At 41.8% G+C, this 24,202-nt stretch overlaps 1 protein-coding gene across 2 annotated transcripts in view; it reads left to right on the forward strand.

The window, feature by feature from the left end:
- The window catches only part of LOC113250605 (aldehyde oxidase 2), a 78,553-nt gene that overhangs the window by 39,369 nt on the left and 14,982 nt on the right, over nucleotides 1–24,202 (forward strand). For both annotated transcript variants that reach the window (XM_057303837.1, XM_026492221.4), the window contains exons 20-33: nucleotides 272–368; nucleotides 830–954; nucleotides 1,863–1,996; nucleotides 4,264–4,351; nucleotides 7,273–7,359; nucleotides 7,550–7,741; nucleotides 9,938–10,165; nucleotides 13,942–14,037; nucleotides 15,849–15,977; nucleotides 17,341–17,415; nucleotides 18,179–18,231; nucleotides 19,610–19,724; nucleotides 23,181–23,246; nucleotides 23,358–23,546. In XM_057303837.1, the coding sequence (XP_057159820.1) occupies nucleotides 272–368; nucleotides 830–954; nucleotides 1,863–1,996; nucleotides 4,264–4,351; nucleotides 7,273–7,359; nucleotides 7,550–7,741; nucleotides 9,938–10,165; nucleotides 13,942–14,037; nucleotides 15,849–15,977; nucleotides 17,341–17,415; nucleotides 18,179–18,231; nucleotides 19,610–19,724; nucleotides 23,181–23,246; nucleotides 23,358–23,546 (1,674 nt within the window). The remainder of the gene's footprint in view (nucleotides 1–271; nucleotides 369–829; nucleotides 955–1,862; nucleotides 1,997–4,263; nucleotides 4,352–7,272; nucleotides 7,360–7,549; nucleotides 7,742–9,937; nucleotides 10,166–13,941; nucleotides 14,038–15,848; nucleotides 15,978–17,340; nucleotides 17,416–18,178; nucleotides 18,232–19,609; nucleotides 19,725–23,180; nucleotides 23,247–23,357; nucleotides 23,547–24,202) is intronic.

The following is a 24,202-nucleotide window of genomic DNA, read 5'->3' on the forward strand; positions in this document are numbered from 1 at the left end:
TTGATCATCCTGGGCTATCATAGCATCCCCAGATCTCAATTCTTAACATTTCCCTAATCCTCCTTATTGATTTTCCCTGCAATCTAGAAGACATCTTCCTGACATCCATCTCATCTCTGCCATGAGCCCACTACTCTAGTACTCCCTCACTTGATGACTCCCTTCATGGCTATTTTTGGGGAGTTTACTGACCTTTGATTAAGAAAAAAAAAATGCCATTGGAAGAAAAATTTTTTTAAATTGGCTTGTGTGGTTTTTTCCTATCATGTAGGATGCCATAAAGCACAACTCATTCCTATGCCCTGAAAAAAAACTTGAACAAGGAAACGTTGAGGAGGCATTTGAAAAAGTCGATCAAATTGTTGAAGGTAAGTGGCTCAGGATATTTAATAGAATCGTTGCAGGTTCTATTCCAAAGCAGACATTGAGAGCGTGTGATTTTCCCTGAGAAAGGGCATCATCTAAAGATTCAGCACTTTGCCAAATTTCTCTTATATCTCTTCCTTTCAGACTGTGAGAGTGTGTATGTGTGTGTGCTACCTTTGGTGGGGGGGGGGAGCAACAGAATATATAGAAGAAAAGTCCCTAGCACTTTGATTAGTCAAGGACAGAGGAATAGAACCAGACACTTTGAACTCGTTATCCAAAACCGTAGTCTCAGAAACAGATTGCCCTCAGTTGCCACGGGACAAATGCCTGATCCATCAGTTCTTTGGTCCGAACAAATCCACTCTGGTCTGTCCACATCTTACTTGCTTTTTAATTCCTCAACATGGTAGTTTCCAACTAGCACACACTTTCAAGAATTTCCCTGTCTTGCACTTAACAGGAGAGGTCCACGTTGGAGGACAGGAACATTTTTACATGGAAACACAAAGAGTGCTTGTTATTCCGAAGGCAGAGGACAAAGAACTGGACATTTATGTGTCAACACAGGATCCAGCCCACGTACAGGTGAGGTCCAGGATCGCCTTTACCTTCCCAACTTCCTAATTCCATCATGGCCTTCGATCCCCACAGCCTCACAGTTGGCAGCCATTTTACCTGTAGAAACTTGATGCCCAGGTACTGGACACCCAGTGGAGCAGCTAAAATACCAGAATCCTTTTATTTTTTCTGGTCCTGTCAAGTAAATAAAAGAACAGTCGAGGTGAAGGGGATTAAGAGTACACTTACCATGATGAGCACTGAGTAATGTAGAGAATTGTTGACTCACCATATTGTATACCTGAAACTAACATAACATTGTATATTATCAGTACTGGAATTAAAATTAAATAAAATTAATTAAATCAAATTAAAAAATAAAGGAACAGCCACAGTCACTTCAGATTTAAAGAGTGCATTCATCTGCAACATGTTTAAATGAACTCTATGATTGGATAACAACACTGAATTATATCTGTATGTGATTTTTCTCTAAAATAATCATTACAGATAACCTTTGGAGAGAACACATCACTTTATAGCACATTTTCATTTCCCAGTCGCAAAGTGCCCTAGGTTTTAGCTGCAGACATCTCCTTTAGCAAGCCTTCCTGAGTTTGCTGATTTTCAACTTGTTGGGACTTCAGGTCTGGGCATTTGGCTATGATTCCAGCTTTTGACAGGAATCTGGGACTCAGACAGTTTCCCTTCTGGAAAATACCATTTTTCTGCTGAAAAGGCGGTTCTGTAAGATTAACGATGTTTATGAATCAATAGAGCTCTGCAAGACAGATTTAGACTATCTTAGTGTTTTGTTGGTCTTTTTTTTTTTTCTGACAGTGGGTGTGGATGAATATTGCTATGATGTTGTTTCAGAAAACGAAAGGCTTCTTTGCCATTTCTTGTAAAACTTTTCCTTTATCTAACTTTTACAGAAAACGGTGTCCTCTACTTTAAACATCCCCATCAACAGGATCACCTGTCATGTCAAACGGGTGGGTGGAGGTTTTGGCGGGAAAGTAGGAAGACCAGCTGTATTTGGAGCTATTGCAGCTGTGGGCGCTATCAAGTAAGTGCAGTTGGGAAAACAGGAGGTTGTAAAATGTACAGAGCTAAGGGTAAATCAGTGGACTGAGAGTCACTCGGACTGCTGTCGTAACCACCTGAGTGTCCTTGGGCAATTCAGGCTCCTGTCTCTTTTTCTTTATAATTATAGATACAATAACTACCCTCTTAGAGTTTTTGGAGAACTCAAATGTACATAGGACTTCAAATAGGCTAATTTGCTATAAAAAGGAAAAGTGATATTATGAGTTAAACAGCTCCAGGGCTGAGGCTGCCCTGTTCTTGAGTTTCAGGGAAGGTGACCCATTTAGGGGTGGGACAAGTATCCTGCCCAAGTGGAACACCAAGGGGGTGGGTCCTCCCCCACTTTTCCTTCCTACTCCAGCTGCAGACAGGGTGGAGCGAGGAAAGAAAGGCTCCCACCCTCTGCCTCTCTGCACCTGGGAAGGGCCGGCTATTCAATGTTTGCTTAATGACAGATGACATCCTCAAAGAAAGTTCCCGGGCTAACCTCAGCCGGAAGGCTTGCTCCTTTGCTGTTCATGCTGTTCAGGTTGCTGGCTTTTCTGTTCCTTGTTCATTTTCTATGGCTGTTTCTTGGTAGTAACAAGTACTGTCAGAGCCCCAGTCAGCCCACAAAGTTTAAAGGTCCTGCTTCCTTTGACAAATTCTGTGTAGTTCAGAGCTAGCTTCCAAAGCACTCAGATGTGTGTCTCATTCAGCAATGAGAGGTGGAAAATCACAGGATCCAAATCCCATCTCCAGTTCATTCCATAATGAACCTCTCTATTCACACCCACCAAGTACCCGGCAAGGGATAATCAGTTCATCATACTCCCACCAGGCTTTGTGCCTTTAAGACCTCTCAAGCATTATTGCACATTTGAATCATCCAGGGAGCACTTAAATCCCAATGCCTAAGCTGCCCCATAAAGATCCAGGCATCACTATATCTGAAATTACCCCAGTGGTGCCACTGTGCAGCCAAGTGTGGGAACCAGTGCCTTAAGCTACAACCCTGCCTCAGCACACATCAGGCATGCATTTAGTAGTTCCTAGAGCAGGGTTTCCAAACTCTTCATAATAAGACGCTCCCAGACCCATAGAAATTCCTGCCTCCCCATCCCAGACCCACCAATTCAGAATCACCAGGGGGTGGACCCAGAAACTTTCCATTTAATTGATGCTCCAGGTAGTCTCCACCATTAAAAAAACAAAAACAAGAACACAAGAGAGCAAAAAAACAGGAAATCTTGTACCAGAATTGTAGTTTTCAACACGTACCTGAAAATACCTGCATAAGAATCACTGAGAAAAATGCCAATTCTAGGGCCCCTCCCTAACGTATTGAATGAGAGTCCTAGGCTAAGACTCAGGAATCTGCATTTTCACCAACCTACCAGATGATTCTTTTGCACTCCAAAGAGTCCGGAACCATTGCCCTAGAGATACAGAAAGGCTAAAGCTCCGACTACCCAAGGGCTCAACTTGGCCAACAGAGTAGCGTTCATGGGTAGAAATGAAGATGTAAACTCAGCAGGCTAAGGACAAGTACTTGGCCTTGTTTTTGCAGTTGTGTTGTTAAATTTGCCTTTATCTATTCCCATTCTTTCTCTTTTGTCACTAGTGGTAGGGATATGCAAAATGGCTGGATCTGGGTAAGCATCAAATCTGAAGCCGTAAGAATGCAAGTTAGGGACGCCTGGGTGGCTCAGTCGGTTAAGTGTCTGCCTTCAGCTCAGGTCATAATCCCAGGGCCCTGGGATCAAGTTTTGCATCAGGCTCCTTGGTCAGTGGGGAGCCTGCTTCTCCCTCTGCCTGCTGCTCCCGCTGCTTGTGCTCTCTCTCTCTTTCTCTCTCTCTGACAAATAAATAAATAAAATCTTAAAAAAAAAAAAAAAAGAACACAAGTTAACTGGCATGTGACATTGATCACTTTAGCTAGATCTCCAACCATTGAGTTATAGGCTACAGAGACAGTAGTAATTTGGTCACGTGTTAATTCAGATCAGTGCCCAGCTCATTGTATGCACTCAGGGACTATCTATGGGATGAAGAGATGGTTAAATGAATGGTTGGATAAATGGGTGGGAGAATGGATGGAGGATGGATGGGTAAAAAGGTAGATAGATGGATGGGTGGGTAGATAGTTAAATGAGGGGATGAATAAATGGGTGGGTGGATGTTAGACGGGGAGATGGATGAATAGGGGACTGGATGGATGGGTGGATGAAATGGGTGAAGAATCTGACTAAGATTTGTTTTCTTTAGAACTGGTCATCCTATTCGTCTTGTTCTTGATCGCAAAGATGATATGTTAATAACTGGGGGAAGACACCCACTATTTGGAAAATATAAAGTGAGTATTAAAGATGAAATTATTAAAATACCTCATTTTATCTGAGTGGTTTTATCATTTTCTATTATTTCAATTTTGCTAAATTCTAAAAACAATGATCTTACCTAAAATATTAAATGAAAATGCTATGTATTTGAATACTCATAAATTTTATGAGGAACTTTAAGTAAATCTAGTATAGGTTAGGAAATAATTGAATGATAAAAACACAATTTCAAATGATAAAAAATTATTGAACGAGTAAGATTTTCGTTAGTGGTTCCTCGAAGACAAAAAATGAGATAAACTATAAGCACTTGTTATAACAAAACTTCCTGACTATAAAAATATTTTGTAGCAGGGGTGCCTGGGTGGCTCAGTCGGTTAAACGTCTGCCTTCGGCTCAGGTCATGATCCTGGAGTCCCAGGATTAAGCCCCACATCAGGCTCCCTGCTCAGCTGGGAGTCTGCTTCTCCTTCTCCCTGTGCCCCTTTCTCCACCCCCCCCTCCCCGCCCCCCACTCATGTGTGCTCTCTCGCTCTCTCTCTCTCACTCACTCTCTCTCCCAAATAAGTAAATAAAATCTTAAAAAAGAAAAAATATTATGCAGTTGAAATGTTTGGAAATAATTTTACCATTTTAACTACAAAATCATTTTTACAAGTGTTTCTGCCAGGTTGTTATGAAAGTGTCACAAAAGATCTTTGCAAATAGGAAAAAAAGAATCCACTAACTAATGAAATAATTTTAAATTGTTTCAAACCACACTCATTGCATTTTATGCAACTATGTCATAAACACCATTAAAAATACTGTTAACATACAGTTGACAACAACAGTACTTTTCAAATTTGTGACTGAGTTTTTAGGATAGTTCTAATGTAATATTTCTGTATCAGAGATGTTTTATCTGGGAACTGTTTACAGCATACACATGGCTAGATAGTCTACCTGATGCCATTGCCTTAGATTACTAAAGTATGATATTCCTGGATTACTAAAGCCATACCACAGCACCGTTTTATTTCTTCCATTGGCATTAGTAATTTTTATAATTAGTGAGAAAAGGACCACAGTTGGCCATTAAATTTTTTATTTGCCTTCAAATGCACAGAAATTAATGCAACTACTATTATCTTCTCGCACCAAGAACAATGTAGAGGCACATTCTAGGATTATGGCACTGTGTTTTGTTATGGTGGTTGTTGAGTTCTTCGGATTTGGCCTGAGTTATAAATCAGGCTTTATTTATATTGCATTTATGAGACTGTTTCAGTACTAGTACTTATTAAGAAGGTTCTAGACTGTAAATATTTTGGTAATTATAGTAATGTATTATAGTAATGTAAAATATAATTAAAATGAGGGAAATAGACTTTGGAAAATCCAAATTTTACTTTATTTTTAAAGAAACATAATTTTACCTCCAATATAGTAAGATGTGGGTGGTGAGAGAGATGTGTGTATGTGTATGTATATATAGAGAGAGATCTTCATTCAAACCTAGCTAACAAAATTTTGCTCAGAGCTATTTGTAAATTAGCATAATAGATGTTTACGTGTAAATAGGTTCTTCTGAAATTCTTAAAAAGTTTATAAACAGTTTAAGAATTCTCTCTACTACCTTATTTATTATACTGTTTTGCTTAGCAATCCTTTCTTCATGAAAAGTCACAGGTAAACTTCAACCTAGCATTTGTCAAAATTACCATAAACTCTGAATTTGTGGATTTTTCTGCACATGCTAAGTGCTCTGCTTTGTTATCCAACACCTCCATAGATGATAATAGCCATATAGTTGTGCCCATTTTCAAAAAGGCAAAGGGGGGCGTCTGGGTGGCTCAGTCATTAAACATCTGCCTTCGGCTCAGGGCGTGATCCCGGCGTTGTGGGATCGAGCCCCACATCGGGCTCCTCTGCTGAGAGCCTGCTTCTTCCTCTCCCACTCCCCCTGCTTGTGTTCCCTCTCTCACTGGCTGTCTCCATCTCTGTCAAATAAATAAAATCTTTTAAAAAAAAAAAAAAGGCAAAGGGACCAGGGCCAATCCTTTTCCGGTAGAAGTACAACAGGAAGTGGGAAATTTTCAACCTGGGCTATGCAGACCAGCGGGTCTAGGTGGGTGGGAGGGGAGTGGCAACTTCAGAAAAATACAAGGTGCTTCTTTGAGTCCCAGTAAGAACAACAGCACTAGCTCACATTTGTGACATCCTTAATCACAAAGCACTTCATCAGCTCCCTGAAATGAGAGCAGTTGTTCTCATGTCCATTCCCCAGCCTCAGCTTCCCAAGCTTTCCCATGACGAGATGCACTGATTCATTCCCACGCACTCTGGAATTCCAGAGACTTTTCCACAAGGGGGAGAAACTATAGACTAAATTAGAAGGAAAACTAGTAAAAAGTGAAGGAGACTTTTGGTGACTGGGTGGCTCAGTCAGTTAAGCATCTGACTTCAGCTCAGGGGGATTGAGGCCCCCGCAATGAGACCTCTGTGGGGCTCCTTGCTCAGTAGAGAGTTTGCTTCTCCCTCTCCCTCTGCACCCCCCAGTCGTGTGCATGCACACACTCTCTCTCTTAAATAAATAAATAAATAAATAAATAAATAAATAAATAAATAAAAATATTTTTTTAAAAAGTGAAGGAGACTCTTCAAGAAACAAGGAAGAAGAGGGTAGCAATTATACACCAGGAGGCAAGCAAGGACTTTGGAATTCCATACTGACTGCCAAGCCAGAAAATGATGCCTTGAAAGGAAGGGCTCAGCAAAACTCAGCTCAGGGGAGGTTTCTTTGTCAGGCAAGCGATGGCCAGGGGTGGCACACCACCAAACAAATGGGAGCAGAGTCTGCCTTCAATCCCACTCCATCCTAGGGTTGGGTTGGGACTTAAACGTGGCTTGTAAATTTTAGACAGATCATAAAATGTCCTTCACTTGGTGACAGGTGGGATTCATGAACAACGGGCGAATCAAAGCTCTGGACATCGAGTGCTTCGTCAACGGAGGATGCATGCTGGATGACTCTGAGCTGGTATGTGCATCAGAAGCCAGCACCAGCGTTCACCCTGAGTAGAATGCAGAATTTCTAGATGCGTCTTCGTGGAGCATGTTTCTTCGAGTACTTACCCAAGTTCCACAAGCAGTTAGACTCTGTACTTGACTTTTACAGGGGAAAAAAAAAAGTATTGTCCAATATATATTAATATCTCCTTTCACTTTAGGTAACAGAATTTCTTATATTAAAGCTAGAAAATGCATATAAAATCCGCAACCTCAGGTTCCGGGGCCGTGCATGCATGACAAATCTACCATCTAACACAGCCTTTCGCGGATTTGGCTTCCCACAAGGAACCCTGATAACAGAATCTTGCATCACAGCTGTGGCAGCCAAATGTGGCCTTCTGCCAGAAAAGGTAAGGTTGTAATCAAGGTCGTAACCAAAGTTGGTGAAGAATCAGATGAGGTTGGGAACTAGCTACCCAAGGAGAGACCCCAGAAGAGCCGCTCAAATTAGCCCTGGCTCAGAATTCGAGATAAATTAAGTGCTACCTGAAAGAAATGACTTTCCACTATCTTCCTACCTCCATATGCAAACAACTTTCTGTTTCTTTCTTTTTTCTAATTTTTATAAAAATAATTACTCTTTTTAAAATTCTAACCACACTGAGGGAATTAAAATAAAAAGGGAACATCCCCTTTTTCATCCCATCATCCCTATTGGTCAAGGGTAACCATTGTTAATAGTTTTATGTTTATTGTTCCAGCCCTCTATATTCATACACACATACATAAACATTGATGTATTATATATATAGAGAGAGAGAGAGAGAATTATTTACCAGCATGGGACCATGATAAGCATATCATACTTTTTCTACTTGACAGTAGGTCATGGCTCTCTTCCTGTGTCACTAGAATAATCTACTTCATTCTTTTTCATAACTGAATAATATTATGTAATAGGGACCTAACTATAATTTATTTAGCCACTCCACTATGATACACATTTATGTTGTTACCCATTTTTGGCTATTAAAATGGTGTTGCAAAAAGCATCTTGGTACAGATATACCAAAATAAAGATGTATTTTTGCCCTATTGTATATATCTGTAGGATAAATTTATAGAAGTAGAATTGCCAGTATGAAATTTTTGAGAGATATACTGCCAAAACATGCCCCCCCAAAATATTATTTTGTACAGTATCCTAGAAGGTGCACAGTATAGACAGGATGCAGGCCAGAGAGAGGCAGTCACTGGCAATTGAAATAATTATTAATAACACCTTTCTAGCCCTCACACATTTCAATCAGACCCTAGCCTACTTTTTACACTTCTTTTCCCTTTAGTCTCCTGCTCCAGAAGCCACACTTAATATATTGTCCTTTGAACCCCTTGGCTCCTAAGATCAACAGAGAGGACCACCAGGCTTATGATTGTCAGGGTACTTCATACACACAGGAGAACACTTACACATTGTACAAGGAAGACCATAGTTATCCTAAGAGAAGTCACATAAAGTGTTCTATGAGTACAAAGGAGAAAGACATCGCTTTGGCTTGGGGGGAGGAGAGTCAGCAAGAACTTTCTGGAGGAGATGACACTTACGATAGACCTTGAAGAATAATAGGGACAGATAATAGGAAGGTAATCCAGGCAAATGGAGCGGCTCCAGCAAGGAGAGGCAACCTCCTTGTGGTTCGGTTTCCTTATCTATGAAACAAGGATGATATGACTCACCACACAGAGTTCCTGCAAGAATCAAATGAAACATTTGTTTTCATAAACTGGATGGTATTATTCCAATGTTACTAAAGATCATGGTAATTATTTTATTGTTACTAGAGTGAAATGGGGAGAATGAAGACTTCCTGAGCATATCTCAGTAGGTTCTCCTTCTTTGTCAAGTCTTACAGGCTTCCAGGACATATGACACCCCATATTCAAACACATTTTTAAAAAGATTTGACCAGAGGCTATTAGAAGGCTTACAGTAGATCTGCTATTGTTACTAGCCACAGTGCCTTTCCTCTGTACCAGAATAAATCTTCAATTATGACAATACATCCTTGCTTTGATACACAATCTACCAACTCTTCTTCAACCTCTGAACCTTGTAGGAAAAAAGGAGATTCTGCTTCCCTTGGCCCCTCCATCCTACTACCCTCCAGGGCAGTTACTACCACTATCCTCCACTTTCAGGAGGGAGAAACCCTGATTGGTACATTGAAGAAGAGATGAGAAATAACTCCCATTATTTTTTTTAAAGATTTTATCTATTTATTTGAGAGAGAGAGAGAGCATGAGCGGGGAGGGGAGGGGAGAGGTGGGGAGGGACCGAGGGACTGGGCAGGGAGCCGCCATGGGGCTCAATTCCAGGACCCCGAGATCATGACCCAAGCCAAAGCAGATACTTAACCGACTGAGCCACCCAGGCGTTCCTAACTCCCATTATTTTTGCAAAAGAACACGCTGTTCAAAGAAAGAAGAAGCACCCTGTCTTCTTCCCACCAAAGTTTGTGTTTTACTGGGGAAGCTTTTCAAGTCTCTCTTTTGCAGTCAGCTTCTGTCTTATCGTAACTATTGACTCAACTTCCTACCCATTGCAGATTAGGGAGAAAAACATGTACAAAACGGTTGATAAAACCATCTACAAACAAGCGTTCAGCCCTGAGACCCTGATAAGATGTTGGAATGAGTGTTTGGACAAGTCTTCCTTTCACAGCAGAAGAATGCAAGTGGAAGAGTTTAACAAGAAGAATTATTGGAAGAAGAAGGGCATGGCAATCATCCCCATGAAGTTCTCAGTCGGCTTTGCTGCAACAAGCTATCACCAGGTAAGGCTTTTCTACATGGTAAATAACCCTTAGATCAGATGCGCTTCTCGCCCTGTCTGCTCACGTTGACTTTGGTAGAGGATCACATTTCCCAGGCACTTAACCCCCCCCTCCCCCAGCACCTGGGAAAAATGTAAAGAACTCCCTGAGCAGAACCCCCATCTGCAAGCTCGTTCAACACAGTGCTGTAGAAAAAATATCTCAGTGGCAGAAAATGGCATCAGCAACCCTGCTGCCAGCATGGCTGCCAGGACGCAGCCGTGATCACCACCACCACCCCACCGCACCCCAAATCATCCTTATGCCAAAGGGAAAGAAAGCCCACAAGGCCTGGGCTGCTGAGCCCTCTGAGCCTGGGGGTTATGGCTTGGGCAGGAAGTGGGCCTCTCGCAGTTTGTGCCCTAGACCCCTCAGCTCTCCTCGGTGATCCAAAGTCTAAGCAGAGAGGTCCCTGCATGTTGCCCTTCCAAGCTGGCTGTTTCCAGCCATCTCTCCCAGGAATCTGTGTCAGTTCTAATGGAGAAACCAGGGTGAGTGGCCCAAAAATCCTTTCAGGTAGGTTGCAAAAGGAAGAGGCAAGTCACTCGAAGGCCCCATCCAGAAGGTAGGAGGAAGGTGCAATTAGATGAGTCCATTAAATAACACAGGACTGGTACAGACGAGTGTTCGCAGCAATCCCAACGGGTTCCATGTGGGAAAGCTATTTAGAAAACCGGGAAATGTTATTGCCTCCCCATTATCGTCCACCAGAAGGAGAGACTCCACAACTGGAAAAATCTTATATACATTAGATCTAAATCTAAATCTAAAAATGCATCAGATCTCCCTTGTGTGTATAGCATTGAAGGCATTTTCGCACTTATACCCAACTACCAGCAGCCAATAGACCCACACGCATGCACACACCACAAGAGCTGCCCTCTCTGAGGAAATCCTTCTTCGGGAATAAAGCAGTTGCCCCCAAACCCTAAGCAACTGGAGTTGGGTGGACCTGAGAAATCCTTGGCCCTGCCCACTTACTAGCTGTGTAATATTAAGCAAGTTATTTAACCTCTCCGAGTCTCAGCTTCCTCAATTATAAAATGAGAATAATAATCCTTTGTCTTAGGATTGATGAGGACTCAACAAGCTAATCAATGTAAAACACTTGGCAGGGTTCCTGGAGCACAACGTAGTTACCCAAAGCAGCCCACACCCCTCCCCCAGGAGATCTCAGACACACTGCCCAGGGCTGTGGCTCCTCCAGTGAGTAGGATGAGACTCCCTGGCCTCCTGAGCCACACTCCTGTTCAGGTCCAGCATGCCTGTTCTATACAGAGGTGCAGGAAGGTTAACCATTACACCTACAGGCCTAGACTAATTCAACAGCTGGAGCGTAAGTCATTCTAGATACCTGCCTGTGTGGGTTTTTTTTTTTCTCTGACACCAAATGTTGTGTTTTTTCTGCACCAATCCTCCATCACCAACTGAGTGTGCAACAATTCCATTCAACTCTGACACTAACTACCCAGAGTTAGCACGGACCCCACAGATCAAGGACTACGTCCCACAAGACTGCCTCCATTTCAGACACCAGCAAAAGTAGGGTGCCCAAGCTATTCACACTTCTGCCCAGGCAACTACAGATTCAGGGGTTTCCACTACCCACGTCGCTTAGGTGTGATAATTTGCTAGAGCAACTCACAGAACTCAGGAAAGCACTTTACTTACTATTATGACCAATTTGTTATAAAGGATACCACCCAAGAGCAGCCACACGGAAGAGGTACATAGGGCAAGGTATGTGAGAGGGGAATGGGGCTTCCATGCCATTCTCCTCCAGCCTGTGGCTGTGGTCACCAGCCTAGGAGCTCCCTGAACCCCGTTGTTTGTGAGTTTTATGAAGGTTTCATTACATTGGCACAGTTGATGAAATCACTGGCCTTTGGTGATTGAACTCAATCTCTAGTCCCTCTCCCCTCCCCGAAGGTCAGAGGGTGGGGCTGAAAGCTGGCAGCCTCTAGCCACGTGGTTGGTTTTTCTGGCAGCAATTCCCATCCCCTACAAACTGTCTAGGCTTCTCCCAAGAATCATCTGAAGGGCATACAAAAGAAAGTAAATTCCAAGAATTTTTGAACCTCTGTGCCAAAAATCAGGGACAAAGACCATGTATTTATTTTTTAATGTACAACACTTCCCCTCACTTGTATGGCTGCCCCTCACCTAAACCACAGTCTGTTCTCTGCCATCAACCACGGGAGCCAACTTCTCACCTCGCCACACACACACCTACAAATCCTTAAATCATGCAGTGACTTTAAAGCTCTATTTGAAAGGCTTCCAGCTTCTTCACAGAGCTCCAAACTGATGCACTCAAGAATCAGCAGGCTCAGAGTTGAAATGTGTTATTTTGGGGCTGCTGATGACTCACAAAGCTGGAACACCTACTCTCCAAACTACGCATGGGGAGCACTGTCAGAGGGAGTCAAAAGGCCCACGATGATAAATACTATTATTAGCATCTAGAAGCCTGGACACCCCGAAGCTCCTTCAAACCATTCTGAGACAGAATCGACTAAAGTCCTAATTCCTCCCCCTTCTTCTCCTCCTCCTTCTGGAATGAAAAATACCACATTTCCATTTGTCCAATTCAACGAACATTTATTTAGTGTCTATGTGATTCAGACTTTCTCCAAGTTCTCTACAGGACACAAAACTGAACGAGACCTTCCTCCATGAGACTCTCACAGAAGAGCTGGTCACCCCCTGTATTCATTTCCTGTGGCTGCCATAAGAAAGTACCACAAACTGGGTGGCTTACAACAAGTTTATGCTCTCCCAGTTCTGGAGGCTTGGAGTTCAAAAGCAAGGTATCAGCAGGGTAATGCTCCTTGGAAGTGTCCAGAGGAGAAGCCTCTCTTGCCTCTTCCAGCTTCTGGTGTCTCCTGGTGTTCCTTGGCTTATGGCCATGTCACTCCAATCTCTGCCTCCATCTTCACATGGCCTTCTTTGCTGTGTGTCTTCACACAGCCTCGTATAAGAACACCAGTTATTGAATTTAGAGCCCACCCATATCCACTATGACCTCACAAATCATACTGTGTTATGACTTGCTTTCCAACCTGTCCCCCAATTACCATGGGACCTACTACATTGTCGAGGAAGAACCACATCTTGTTCATCTGTGTATATCCAGAGCTGAGCACAGGCTGGCACATAGCATGTGTCAAGTACTTAACAAATGTTTAATTAGTTAGCTGAATGGTCAACCAGAGACTTTAAGCAGGGGAGTGATAGTTGGAACCAATACTCATAACTCCTGAGTATCCAAAGGGGCTCTTATTAAAACCAGGTTCCTGGGGCAGCTGGGTGGCTCAGTCAGTTAAGCGTCCAACTCTTCGTTTCGGCTCAGGTCCTGATCTCAGTGTCATGAGATCAAGCCCCATGTCAGGCTCCATGCTCAGTGTGGAGTCTGCTTGAGATTCTTTCCTCCTCCCTCTCTCTCCCCTCCCCCGACTCACACTTGCTCATGATCTCTCTCAAATAAAAAATAAATAAAATCTTTTAAAATTTTTTTAAAATAAATAAATAAAAATAAATAAAACCAGGTTCCTAAATAGGAATGTTCTTTACAGGTGACTATTGCACAGAACAGATCTAAGCTTCAGAATCCCACCTGGAAAGCTTGCCTCTCTGACCCTCCCTACTCTGTAAGACTGGGGTTTCACTACCTCGTTTGTTTATATTTAACCTCACTAAACTTGCACTGAGCTGTGCCTTCTGGGTTGTTTTACTAGGCAGCTGCCCTCGTTCATATCTACACAGATGGCTCTGTATTGGTCACACATGGAGGCAACGAACTGGGACAAGGTATTCACACCAAAATGCTGCAGGTAAGCTATATATAATTAAGTCATTAATCTCTCTCTACATTGTTGCCATGACTGACATTTGGCACTAATTTTGGGGGAGATGATCAAATCCTAAGGTCTTGACTATTTTGTTGAAAAACTTCTTCGGTATCAAATGGAATGTCTGAGGTAGCAGAAATCCCACGTATGTACAAATAGTCCTGGAACGTGACCAGGATTTCTGGGTGGAGGTGGTTGTTAGTGAAAACACCACTAATGAGCCCCTGGAGCACTGTGGTAGGTGCCCCAGGCAGGCTTTACCTAGAGTAGGAGTTCCCCAGCTTTTCTATTTTGAGACCAGTATGCATGATTTTTAAAGTTTGGACAACAACATTAGGTTGCTAATATACAATTTGGACAAGTAAGGACAAGCATGTCATCAACTGCCATCATGCTATAATTTTTAAAGTATATTTTAACACACACACATACATATCCACAAAGTAGGAAGAAATGATCTCAAGAGAAAAAAAAAAGAATACTCCTTTAAATTGAAAAAATTTAACTATGACAAATTCATTAGATTATTCTAGTACACATCTGCAGCTTTTGACTCTCTGGCCCCTTAGCTCCTTTGGAATACACCCCCTACATTCCATAGAGGCCTAAAGGACTCCTCAATTCTGGTACCTTCTACCCATTTCCCTCCTTTCCCCAACTCCGGCCACAGATAGAGGCGCAGGTGACAGGTTTGGCTAGTGATGGTCCTTAAACCCACTGGCCGCAGGGATGGGTCCAGGCGGAAGGCCCAGGACCAAGATCCTTTCCTGGGACTGATGTAGATGCTGACAGAAGAGAACTAGCATTCCCTTTTCCTATGCCATTGAGGAAGCATGCCTCTTCTTGAAAATAACATAGCCATTGTAGGAAGAAAAACAAACGCGAGAGGCAGCTAGAGGACCCTGATGAGACCAGAAGGACTTAGATGCAGACATATGTCACACTGGCTCCACCTGGCCTTCCCAGGGAGGAGACCCAATACATGCCCTTTGGCTCTTTATCTCCAAGAACCAACAAAATTGTCCTTTTTTTTTTTTTTTTTTTTTTTGGCCTCTTTCTGGGGAAACTTAATCTTACAACAGCATTACTCTGTAGATTAGCACTTGGGAACAAGACCATAACTGCAGACATCTGGAGAAAGACTTTTTGCCAAAACTAAAAGACAACAGAAACCAAAATAATGCTTTTTCTCTTCCTTCCTTCCTTCCTTCCCTCCCTCCCTTTCTTTCTCCCTTTTTCATTCTTTGTGATTAAATATCTATCGTTCCACATGTGTCTGCTAGAGAAACTGGAAGAAAAAGAACAGAAAAGAAAACAGTGAACAGCAAATGATAGAGGAGTATAAACAGGAGGGAACAAATAGAAGGCAAGAGGGAGAATCGAAAGATAAAGTTGGGATGAGGGCAAGAAAGAAGACAGGCTCTCAGGGTCATTTGAAATTCATTGGATGCTCATACCAACAGATTTAAGACCAATTTCTGAACCAGTCAGTCCACTCTCTCTCTTCCTACCACTGCCACCAAATAAAACTCAGAAAAAAAGGAAATCCTTCACATCCTAAACACACTAACTTTGATTGGAAGAACCATTATGGAATATTACCAAGAAAACATTTTAAAAATCAGCATGAGGCTCTACTAAAAAGTGGTTTTAATTTTTTAAAAACACATTAATTTAGGCTTTCAAGGATATCATGGATGTAATAAAAATGGTAGTATTTTTTTAATTAAAAAATTTACTCAAATCTTCCTAGAAGACTTTGCTGGACTTGAAAATACTGATTTTTCTCATAGGTGGCCAGCCGTGAATTAAACATACCCATGTCTTCTCTGCACATCTGTGAAACAAGTACGGCCACAGTGCCTAATACAATTGCCACGGCGGCTTCCATTGGTTCGGATGTCAACGGCAGAGCCGTGCAGGTGCTCCCCCTGTCTGTCGTCTGTCTTTCCCTTCAGCACTTTTTCCATATCGCTGGTTTTCTTCGCTGGATACAGACACAAGCAGCTGGCTTCAGAGAAGTCATCTGTGGCACTAAACATAATCTCAGGATAACCAAAATGTCGGGACAGTGTGCTAGTTTGAGTAGGCTAAACTGAGGTGACACGCAGACACATAGGATACAGTGGCTCAAACACGACAAAAATCCCTTCCTTGCACACGTAACGGTCCAGGGGGACCGTTCGGTCATTAGAGCACCCTGAGCTTAAGGGCAATTCCTCCACCTTCAACGTGTGGCTTTCAAGGCCGCCCTGAGCATCATCATCAGGGAAGAAGCATGGAGGTCAGACCTGAAAGTGATGCAAGTCACTTCCACTCATCACCCACTAGCAGAACAAGTCCCAGGCTGCGTCTAAGTGCAGAGGAGGCTGGGAAAATATGGAGAAGTACACCATAGGCCCAGCTACTATGGAACAAGGGGAGAACAGAGTTTGGTGAATAAGCAGTCTCTGTCCCTGGGAGACACAGAAAGAAGAAATCTGGGTACTGAGTAATGCAGAGTTGGGCAAGTTTCTTCTGACACAAACAAGTTCCTGCAGACAGGTAAGTAGGAGAAAGCAGTAAGAACCCCACCAAGTAGATCTGGTTCAATTAAAGCGTCTATATCAGTGCAATCCACCACAGCACTCATGCCTATCCTTTGTACTTATTTTCTGATATTTTTTAAACACAAGATAGGAATAGCTCAGTGTGTATGGGGGTTGTCAACCCAAACTAGGCATTAACCCATCTTCTAGAGTTTTATGTATCTGTGTTAAGGATCGGAAACTTTGCAGATTATTCTAAAGACAAATTTAGTTATCTTATCACTTCACACCCAAAACCAAGGCCTTCATTACAGTAGTTTGATGGTGGATGGATAAACAGATGGAAGGATGGACAGAGAGTTGAATAATATTTCAGACCCACAGGGATATTGGCATGTTATTGTTGCAGACTGGAAAGCACAAATTAGAATGAAAATAAGATGTTTTGTTCCTTTGATTTTAATGGCTGGAAAATACAAAAGAAGGTATAAGTCAAAAATGTAGAAAAAGAGAAGGAATTAAGAGCACAAATAGAAAGGGGACCTGAAAACAGAAATTCAGCTGAGCCCATATTTTCATAGGAAGTGAACCAGGGAGGTTTAAAAAAAAAAAACCTGCGGTAACTGTTCCGAATGTATCAGTATCAATCACTCCATAAACATTTACCAACCTAATCAATTATCGATTACTATTCTCCCACACAAATCCCAACCACTGGGCACCTCTCTAATGAGACTTCACTTCTTTACCCTTCAAGAACGCTTGTCAGATCCTTCTGAAACGCCTCGAGCCCATCATTAAGAAAAATCCAGAAGGTACATGGGAAGACTGGGTAAGTGTTCCCCTCTATTTGTGACGGCAAATGAGAAAACACTCCAAAGCAGGGCCGAGAGCATCACGGCAGTGTATAGCCACACCACACACAGTTTTTCTAAGAGTGGACCTCTGCAAAAGGGCAGGATCATGAAAGGCTGAAGCAGCTGCTCCATGCTGTATACCAGGTACGTGTGAGAGAGAGCCCGGGGAAGAGCATTACTGACAGGAGGAACAGAAGCTTATGAAGAACACCCAGAGGCCTTACCCACTCTGCTTAAATAAGAAGAGGAAAAGATTTAGCCTTCCTAAGCCACACACACCCACACACCCACACACACACAATTGTTGTTTTAAGTGGGGAGGAGGAAAACCAAAAGGCCTAATTGCTATTAAACATGTCTCAAAGGAAATGACTCATCTAATCCAACTTTACGACATCCTTTATCTTATATCATTAGAACAGTTATCTCACACATGCACACTTATCTAGAGTTCCAACGTGGAGAAACGAAGCCCCAAAAGACGTTGTGAACTCAGGCCCTACATCATGGATGTGCAGCAGGAATCTATTTTATTTGTTTAATTCAGACATCTCAGCCCAATCAGAAGGAAATTGTTAGTGTACCAGCTGAGGAAAAAAATATTACAATGAGTTCTATTATTGGCAACAAAGCACCAGAAAAAATGATCAGATGTCAATTTTGATATAGAGAATATTTTCATTTTCACCTCTCAGATGATGTATCTATTTTATTCTACTAAATATGCCCATTCCACAGATAGAAGCTGCTTTCGAACAAAGAATCAGTCTTTCAGCCACTGGATACTTCAGGTAAAAATTACAATAATATCTGAGCTTAGCTGAGAAAATAGAAGGTAACCCAATTGCTCTGGGCCTTAGGTCCCTTATTTGTAAAACAAGTTTTAATTATGTGATCAGTGAGGTCCATTCTAAGTCTAAAATTATATGATTTTATGTAAGCCTTTGAACTATGTCCAAAGAAATATTAAATAATAAAAATACCCTTATTGGGTAAAAAAAATTATTGTTTTAATATGACTTAGAACATCTAATCATCATTTAATATTCATTGTTGAGTAGTAAAAAATACCATCATTAGAAATAACTTCCAACTCAGTTTTACAAATCTCCCTCCCTTTACCATAAAACCTTTCTGTTTTGGGGGGCGCCTGGGTGGCACAGCGGTTAAGCGTCTGCCTTTGGCTCAGGGTGTGATCCCGGCATTGTGGGATCGAGCCCCATGTCAGGCTCCTCCGCTATGAGCCTGCTTCTTCCTCTCCCACCCCCCCTGCTTGTGTTCCCTCTCTCACTGGCTGTCTCTATCTCTGTCAAATAAATAAATAAAATCTTAAAAAAAAAAAAAACTTTCTGTTTTGGAGCTCCTCTCTGGGCAGGAAGAGATGCGTAGGGTGATCGCCGATCCTCATTTGCACAGTTTCTGTCAGGGCGAGGCCCTCAGTCAATTCATGTTCATTGAATGAAGCGCAAAGAGAAGAACTGGTTGTCCAGTGCAGGAAGTGTGTGACATCAGTTTTATCATCTAGTGAAACAAATCACCAAACTAAACACACACATGCACACGGAGAGAGAGAGAAAACAGTAAAGCAATTTTTTCATGAAGAAGGAAGGAAGGCGGAAGATAACAGAGCAGCCCAGTGCCCTGTACGTAATGAGCTCTAAATTTCTGAGTTCAGTTACCCAAGAAGAGAGCAAATCAGCCCTCTAGCCTGGTACATCTTCCATTGTACATTAATGCATGGAATTACATGCCCCCCCCCTTTTTTTTTTTTTACCATCCCTGAATTATCATCAGTTCCCCAGTTAGCACAGTCTAGGGGGTCCCTTTGGGAATGCTGATAAAATCGGTTGAGATTTTATCAGAGCTAAAACTCAAACCCTAAGCCATGGATACAGACACACTGGGAGGTCCAGACCAAAACAGCCTGTTGGATTCTCTCTCTTTTTGGCATCCTAACTGTGGCACAAAGAGTTCTCTTTAAATGGAGGCTAATGATAGTGCTGCTGTAATTAGCTAGGTCAGAAATCCAAGGAGTAGTTTAAATGAGTTTAAAAAGCAGTTGAAATAAGTATCAATAAAATGAAATACTATCATAATAACTTTTAAAATGCGTCAACATTGTTTGCAACTCCACCACCCCAAGCCGATGGGCTTTCTTTCTTTCATCAGGGGCTACAAGGCTTTCATGGACTGGGAGAAGGGAGAAGGAGACCCTTTCCCGTACTATGTCTATGGAGCAGCCTGTTCAGAGGTTGAAGTTGACTGCCTGACGGGCGCTCACAAGGTAAGCCAAGTATAACTTTCTTCTCGGCAAATTAAAACAACAACCACAAAATTGTGTTGTACAATAAATAGCCCAATTTCATTATGCAACAGTTGTATAATAAGAACAGGATTTTTTCAGTTCCTCGGTAATGTCTAGAGATCCAGCCTCATGCTGAATTTCCACTTAAGAAGAAGTCATCAAGAAGGAATTGCTCCTAACAGTGGTTGGTGGTTGCCAGAGATGGGGGTAAGGGCATAGATAAAAGGGGTGGAGGGGGTCAAAAGGTACAAATTTCCAGTTATAAAATAATTAAGTCAGGGGATGTACGGTACAACATGGAGACCATAGTTAATAATACTGTATTGCATATTTGGAAGTTGCTAAGAGAGTAGATCTTTAAAGTCCTCATCACATGAAAAATAATTTTTTTAACCATGTGTGGTAGTGGTAACTATGTTAACTAGACTTATTGTGATAGTCATTTTGCAATACATACATATATCAAATCGTTATGTTGTATACGTGAAAGTAATATAATGTTAAATGTCAATTATACCTCAATGAAAATTTATTTAATTTTTAAAAATTTTTAAAGAAGTAGTCAAAACCAAATTGCTCGTGACAGTCTAAAACGCATTGTTTTTTATTCCATTTCAGACAACAAAGTTGCTTTCCAAAGTTTTTGCAAAACAAAACAAAACAAAAAACGGTCTGTTCCTAAAGTAAGGTCAAGTTACCTAATCTGAAGGAATAGGTGATTTAGTAAATTGTCTTGAGTAAACATTTGAGAGCACATAACGTTGTAATGTTTCTCTAAAGTCAATTATCCCAAGGGTACTACTGTCCCTAACAAAATAGATGGGGGAGGGGTATGAAAATAATTTTTATGTTTACTACTTAAGCAAGCATCCTACTGGAAGCAGGGAGTCATATTTAATCAAAAGCTAACAACTTCCCCCCCCCAAAAAGAGTTAAAACTTCCACCATAAAAGGTAAACCATGAATATATGTCAGGTGTCATTCTCAGAATAGAGAGATTACCGAAACCTTCAATAAAATTAAGTATATCCAGTAAGAGACTCTTAACTATAGGAAACAAACTGAAGGTTGCTTAAGGAGAGGTGGGTGCAGGGATGGGATAACTGGGTGCTGGGTATTAAGGAGGGCACGTGATTTAATGAGCACTGGGTGTTATAAGCAACTGATGAGTTACTGAACTCTACATCTGAAACTAATGATACACTGTATGTTAATATGTTAACTAATTGAATTTAAATAAGTTATAAAAAAAGAATATAGAATATCCAAAGTATAGTAATTGTTAAGAAATTTACAGAATGGACCAATGACATATCTAAATTTCATATACAGATTATCCCAACATCATCTTGAACCATCTTAGCTGAAACTAGAAATGGTCAATTTATGTAAAATAGGAAGGAATTTGCAAATACTGATATGGAAATCTTATCAAAATGTCTTTTTCGCCCCATTCTTAGTGAATTTGTCCATCGCTTAAATTTTATATAGATAAGATAGAAAATACAGTAAATGAATGTAAATGTCTGTGAAACAGTTGCCCTCACATTCCACTTGAGTTCATCCTTAGGATACATTATATCCCCATTTTCACTCTAGATCATTGTGAAGAAGTAAACTCATGAAATTAGGATCACAGATTGTTCATACGATTATTTTAAAACTCTGTTTCCTAATGTTTTTCACATCATGGTACACATAGATAATGACAATATTTGCACAGCAGAGTTTTGCAAACAAGGACCTCACGTTGGCAGGTGACCAGCCTGAGAATCCTGCCCCAGACCCCACAGAAGTCCAAGTGTCAGTGCCCTGGCACACCTGTAACCCATTCTGGGCTCCACACTCAGTGGAAAGCTGTTTTTAAACTTTCTAAAAAAGATTTTATTTATTTTAGAGAGAGAGATAATGAGCAGGAGGAGGGGCAGAAGGAGAGGGAGAAGCAGACTCCCTGCAGGGCAGGGAGCCTGACAGGGGGCTTGATTCCAGGACCCCAAGATCATGACCTGAGCTGAAGGCAGACGCTTAACCTACTGAGCCCCCCAGGCACCTCTGGAAAGCTGTTTTTAGAAATCAACTAATTTTCTGAACTTCCACCCTGAAGGTGATATTACCAGATTTGTTACTAGCAAATAAAAATACAGGATGGCTGGTTGAATTTGAATTTCAGATAAACAACAAATAAATTTCTGGTATAAATATGCTCAATACAGCATTGGGAACTTACTTATTTTATCTGGCAAGTTCTATCTGAGGGCCTTGGTATAAATCCACAAAGAAACAAATCTCACGAGGATCCTCCAGAATTTATGGTACCAGTAAAGTTAAAATCTGGTTGTCCCTGTGCCTTTCTTATTGCTAGTTAAGGTTCAGTCATTTGGGTGTCACTTTAGCCCATGAAATAGCTTACTCCTTGAAGAGGCGAAACTACTTTGAATTAAAGGGAAATCAGAGAAATTAAATGACAGGCCTATTGCCGCTGGTCAGAGCATGTGCCCGTCCCATCAGTGCACAGCCATCTCTTCCCACTGGCCAACACACTTAGTGCAAAATCTACCAGTTTTCAAGATGGAAATAAATTCAAGGCCCACTTGTGTGGGAGGTGTGTCCAACCTCCTGCCCCATCTGTTGAGAATAAAGGAAGGCTGGTCCCAATGCCCATAGAAAGTTGTCTGAAAGGTCAACATTTGAGTCAAAAGAGAACTGCCAACCCAAAGGGCTAGATAGAAAGGAGGAGCCCAGCTAGTAAGGCTAAACAGAGAATGCTGATATTGTCAGAACAAGCACAGGACATGGGGGCCGAAGGAAAGCCCAGAGATATTCCCAAGATAGACCACTGTCATGTACAGTTTTCTGTGGTTCCTTAACAACCCATCTGCACGAACCCTGTGCCAGAACATAAGAGCCAAATTAGTGCGATGTTTCTCGGGGAAGGAAGGAGATTAGCAAAGGTAGTCTCAACATTTTCCCTTCATATGTTCCAAGATCTTTCAAATCTCCAATTTCATACATGCCACTATGGCTACATGATTTCCTCCGTAAAACGGTAATAATACCACCCCCATCAAATCATCACGAAGCCTTGTTGAGTTCATGAGTTGTAGTTGAACAACAAATCCAGGTTTAGAATCAGATAAGCAACCAGGATCAATTATTCACTAAGTGACACTCAAAGGCACTCACATACCATGGACTTTGGAGTCACTTAAGAAAAGTCAAAACCATGATTACATAAGATCTTCTGGTTCATCACCAGTCCTAGCACTAAAGTTGAAGAGTTTGGCAGATTTCTTACCACCTCTTATATTGATGAGGTTCAGTGCAGTGTTCATTAACCAGCAGGAGTTCTGGAATAACTGGAGAACTTTTAAATAACCCTTAAGATAATCTTTTTAATTTAAGTTTTTATGATGAGGGAATTTTCATTTTTTGCAGAAAATCAGAACAGACATTGTCATGGATGCATGTTGCAGCCTAAATCCCGCTATTGATATTGGGCAGGTAAGTGCTGGCCCATGGAGATGGGTGCTGCTTCCTGAAAGTCACCGCGGGGCAGCTAGGTACTTCTAAAAAGCATACAGCATCACAGAGCTTGACATTTTTCCCTTTCAGGTTGAAGGTTCCTTTATTCAGGGAATGGGCCTTTATACCACTGAAGAGCTGAAATATTCCCCAGAAGGTGTTCTGTACTCTCGAGGCCCAGACGAGTACAAAATTCCAACCATCGCTGACGTCCCAGAGGAGTTCAATGTCTCCCTGTTGCCATCCTCACAAACCCCACCAACCATCTATTCATCCAAGGTAAGTGCCCCAAACTGCTGTGCAATGCGATCCATCAAGTAGCATGGTAAGTGAAAGCAGGTGGATGAAAAAAGTAATAATAATGTCAACCTGTATCAAGACCAAATCACAAGAGACTGTTAGAATTTGGAGAAGAATCACCTAGAGAAAAGTGGAATTCAGAGAGGAGTGATCTGTGCCCAATGACCGTCCTCGGCCAAGGACTTTATTAATATCCTCTTTCACTGGAAACGCTAACATTTGGTGAGAAGTTCTGATATGATAGAATAATATTTTCCCTGAAGAACCTTGAGACTAAAATATTAAATGGGATTGAAGGCACGATACTACTGAGATCTTAGGAAGCAGTGGCAACATGGGAAGAATCCTGGACTGAGGCCTCAGTGGACCTGGGTTCTTACCCTAGCCTCGCCAGCTCCCTGTGATCGTAGATGAATCACTCACCTCTTGGGGGCTCAGGGTCCACATCCATTGCCAGAAATGGATCCAGAACCGTGGTTCTCACCTGGTCCCCAGGGTACATTTGGCAGTGTCTGGAGATACACCTGGTTGTCACACTGGGGTTGTGGAGGGAGGAGATGTTCCTACTCTGGGTAGAGAGGCCAGGGATGCTGCTAAGCAGCCTTCAGTGCACAAGACAGCCCCCCAACAAAGAG

This window comes from Ursus arctos, unplaced genomic scaffold, assembly GCF_023065955.2.
Source record: "Ursus arctos isolate Adak ecotype North America unplaced genomic scaffold, UrsArc2.0 scaffold_1, whole genome shotgun sequence".
Classification (NCBI taxonomy): Eukaryota; Metazoa; Chordata; class Mammalia; order Carnivora; family Ursidae; genus Ursus; species Ursus arctos.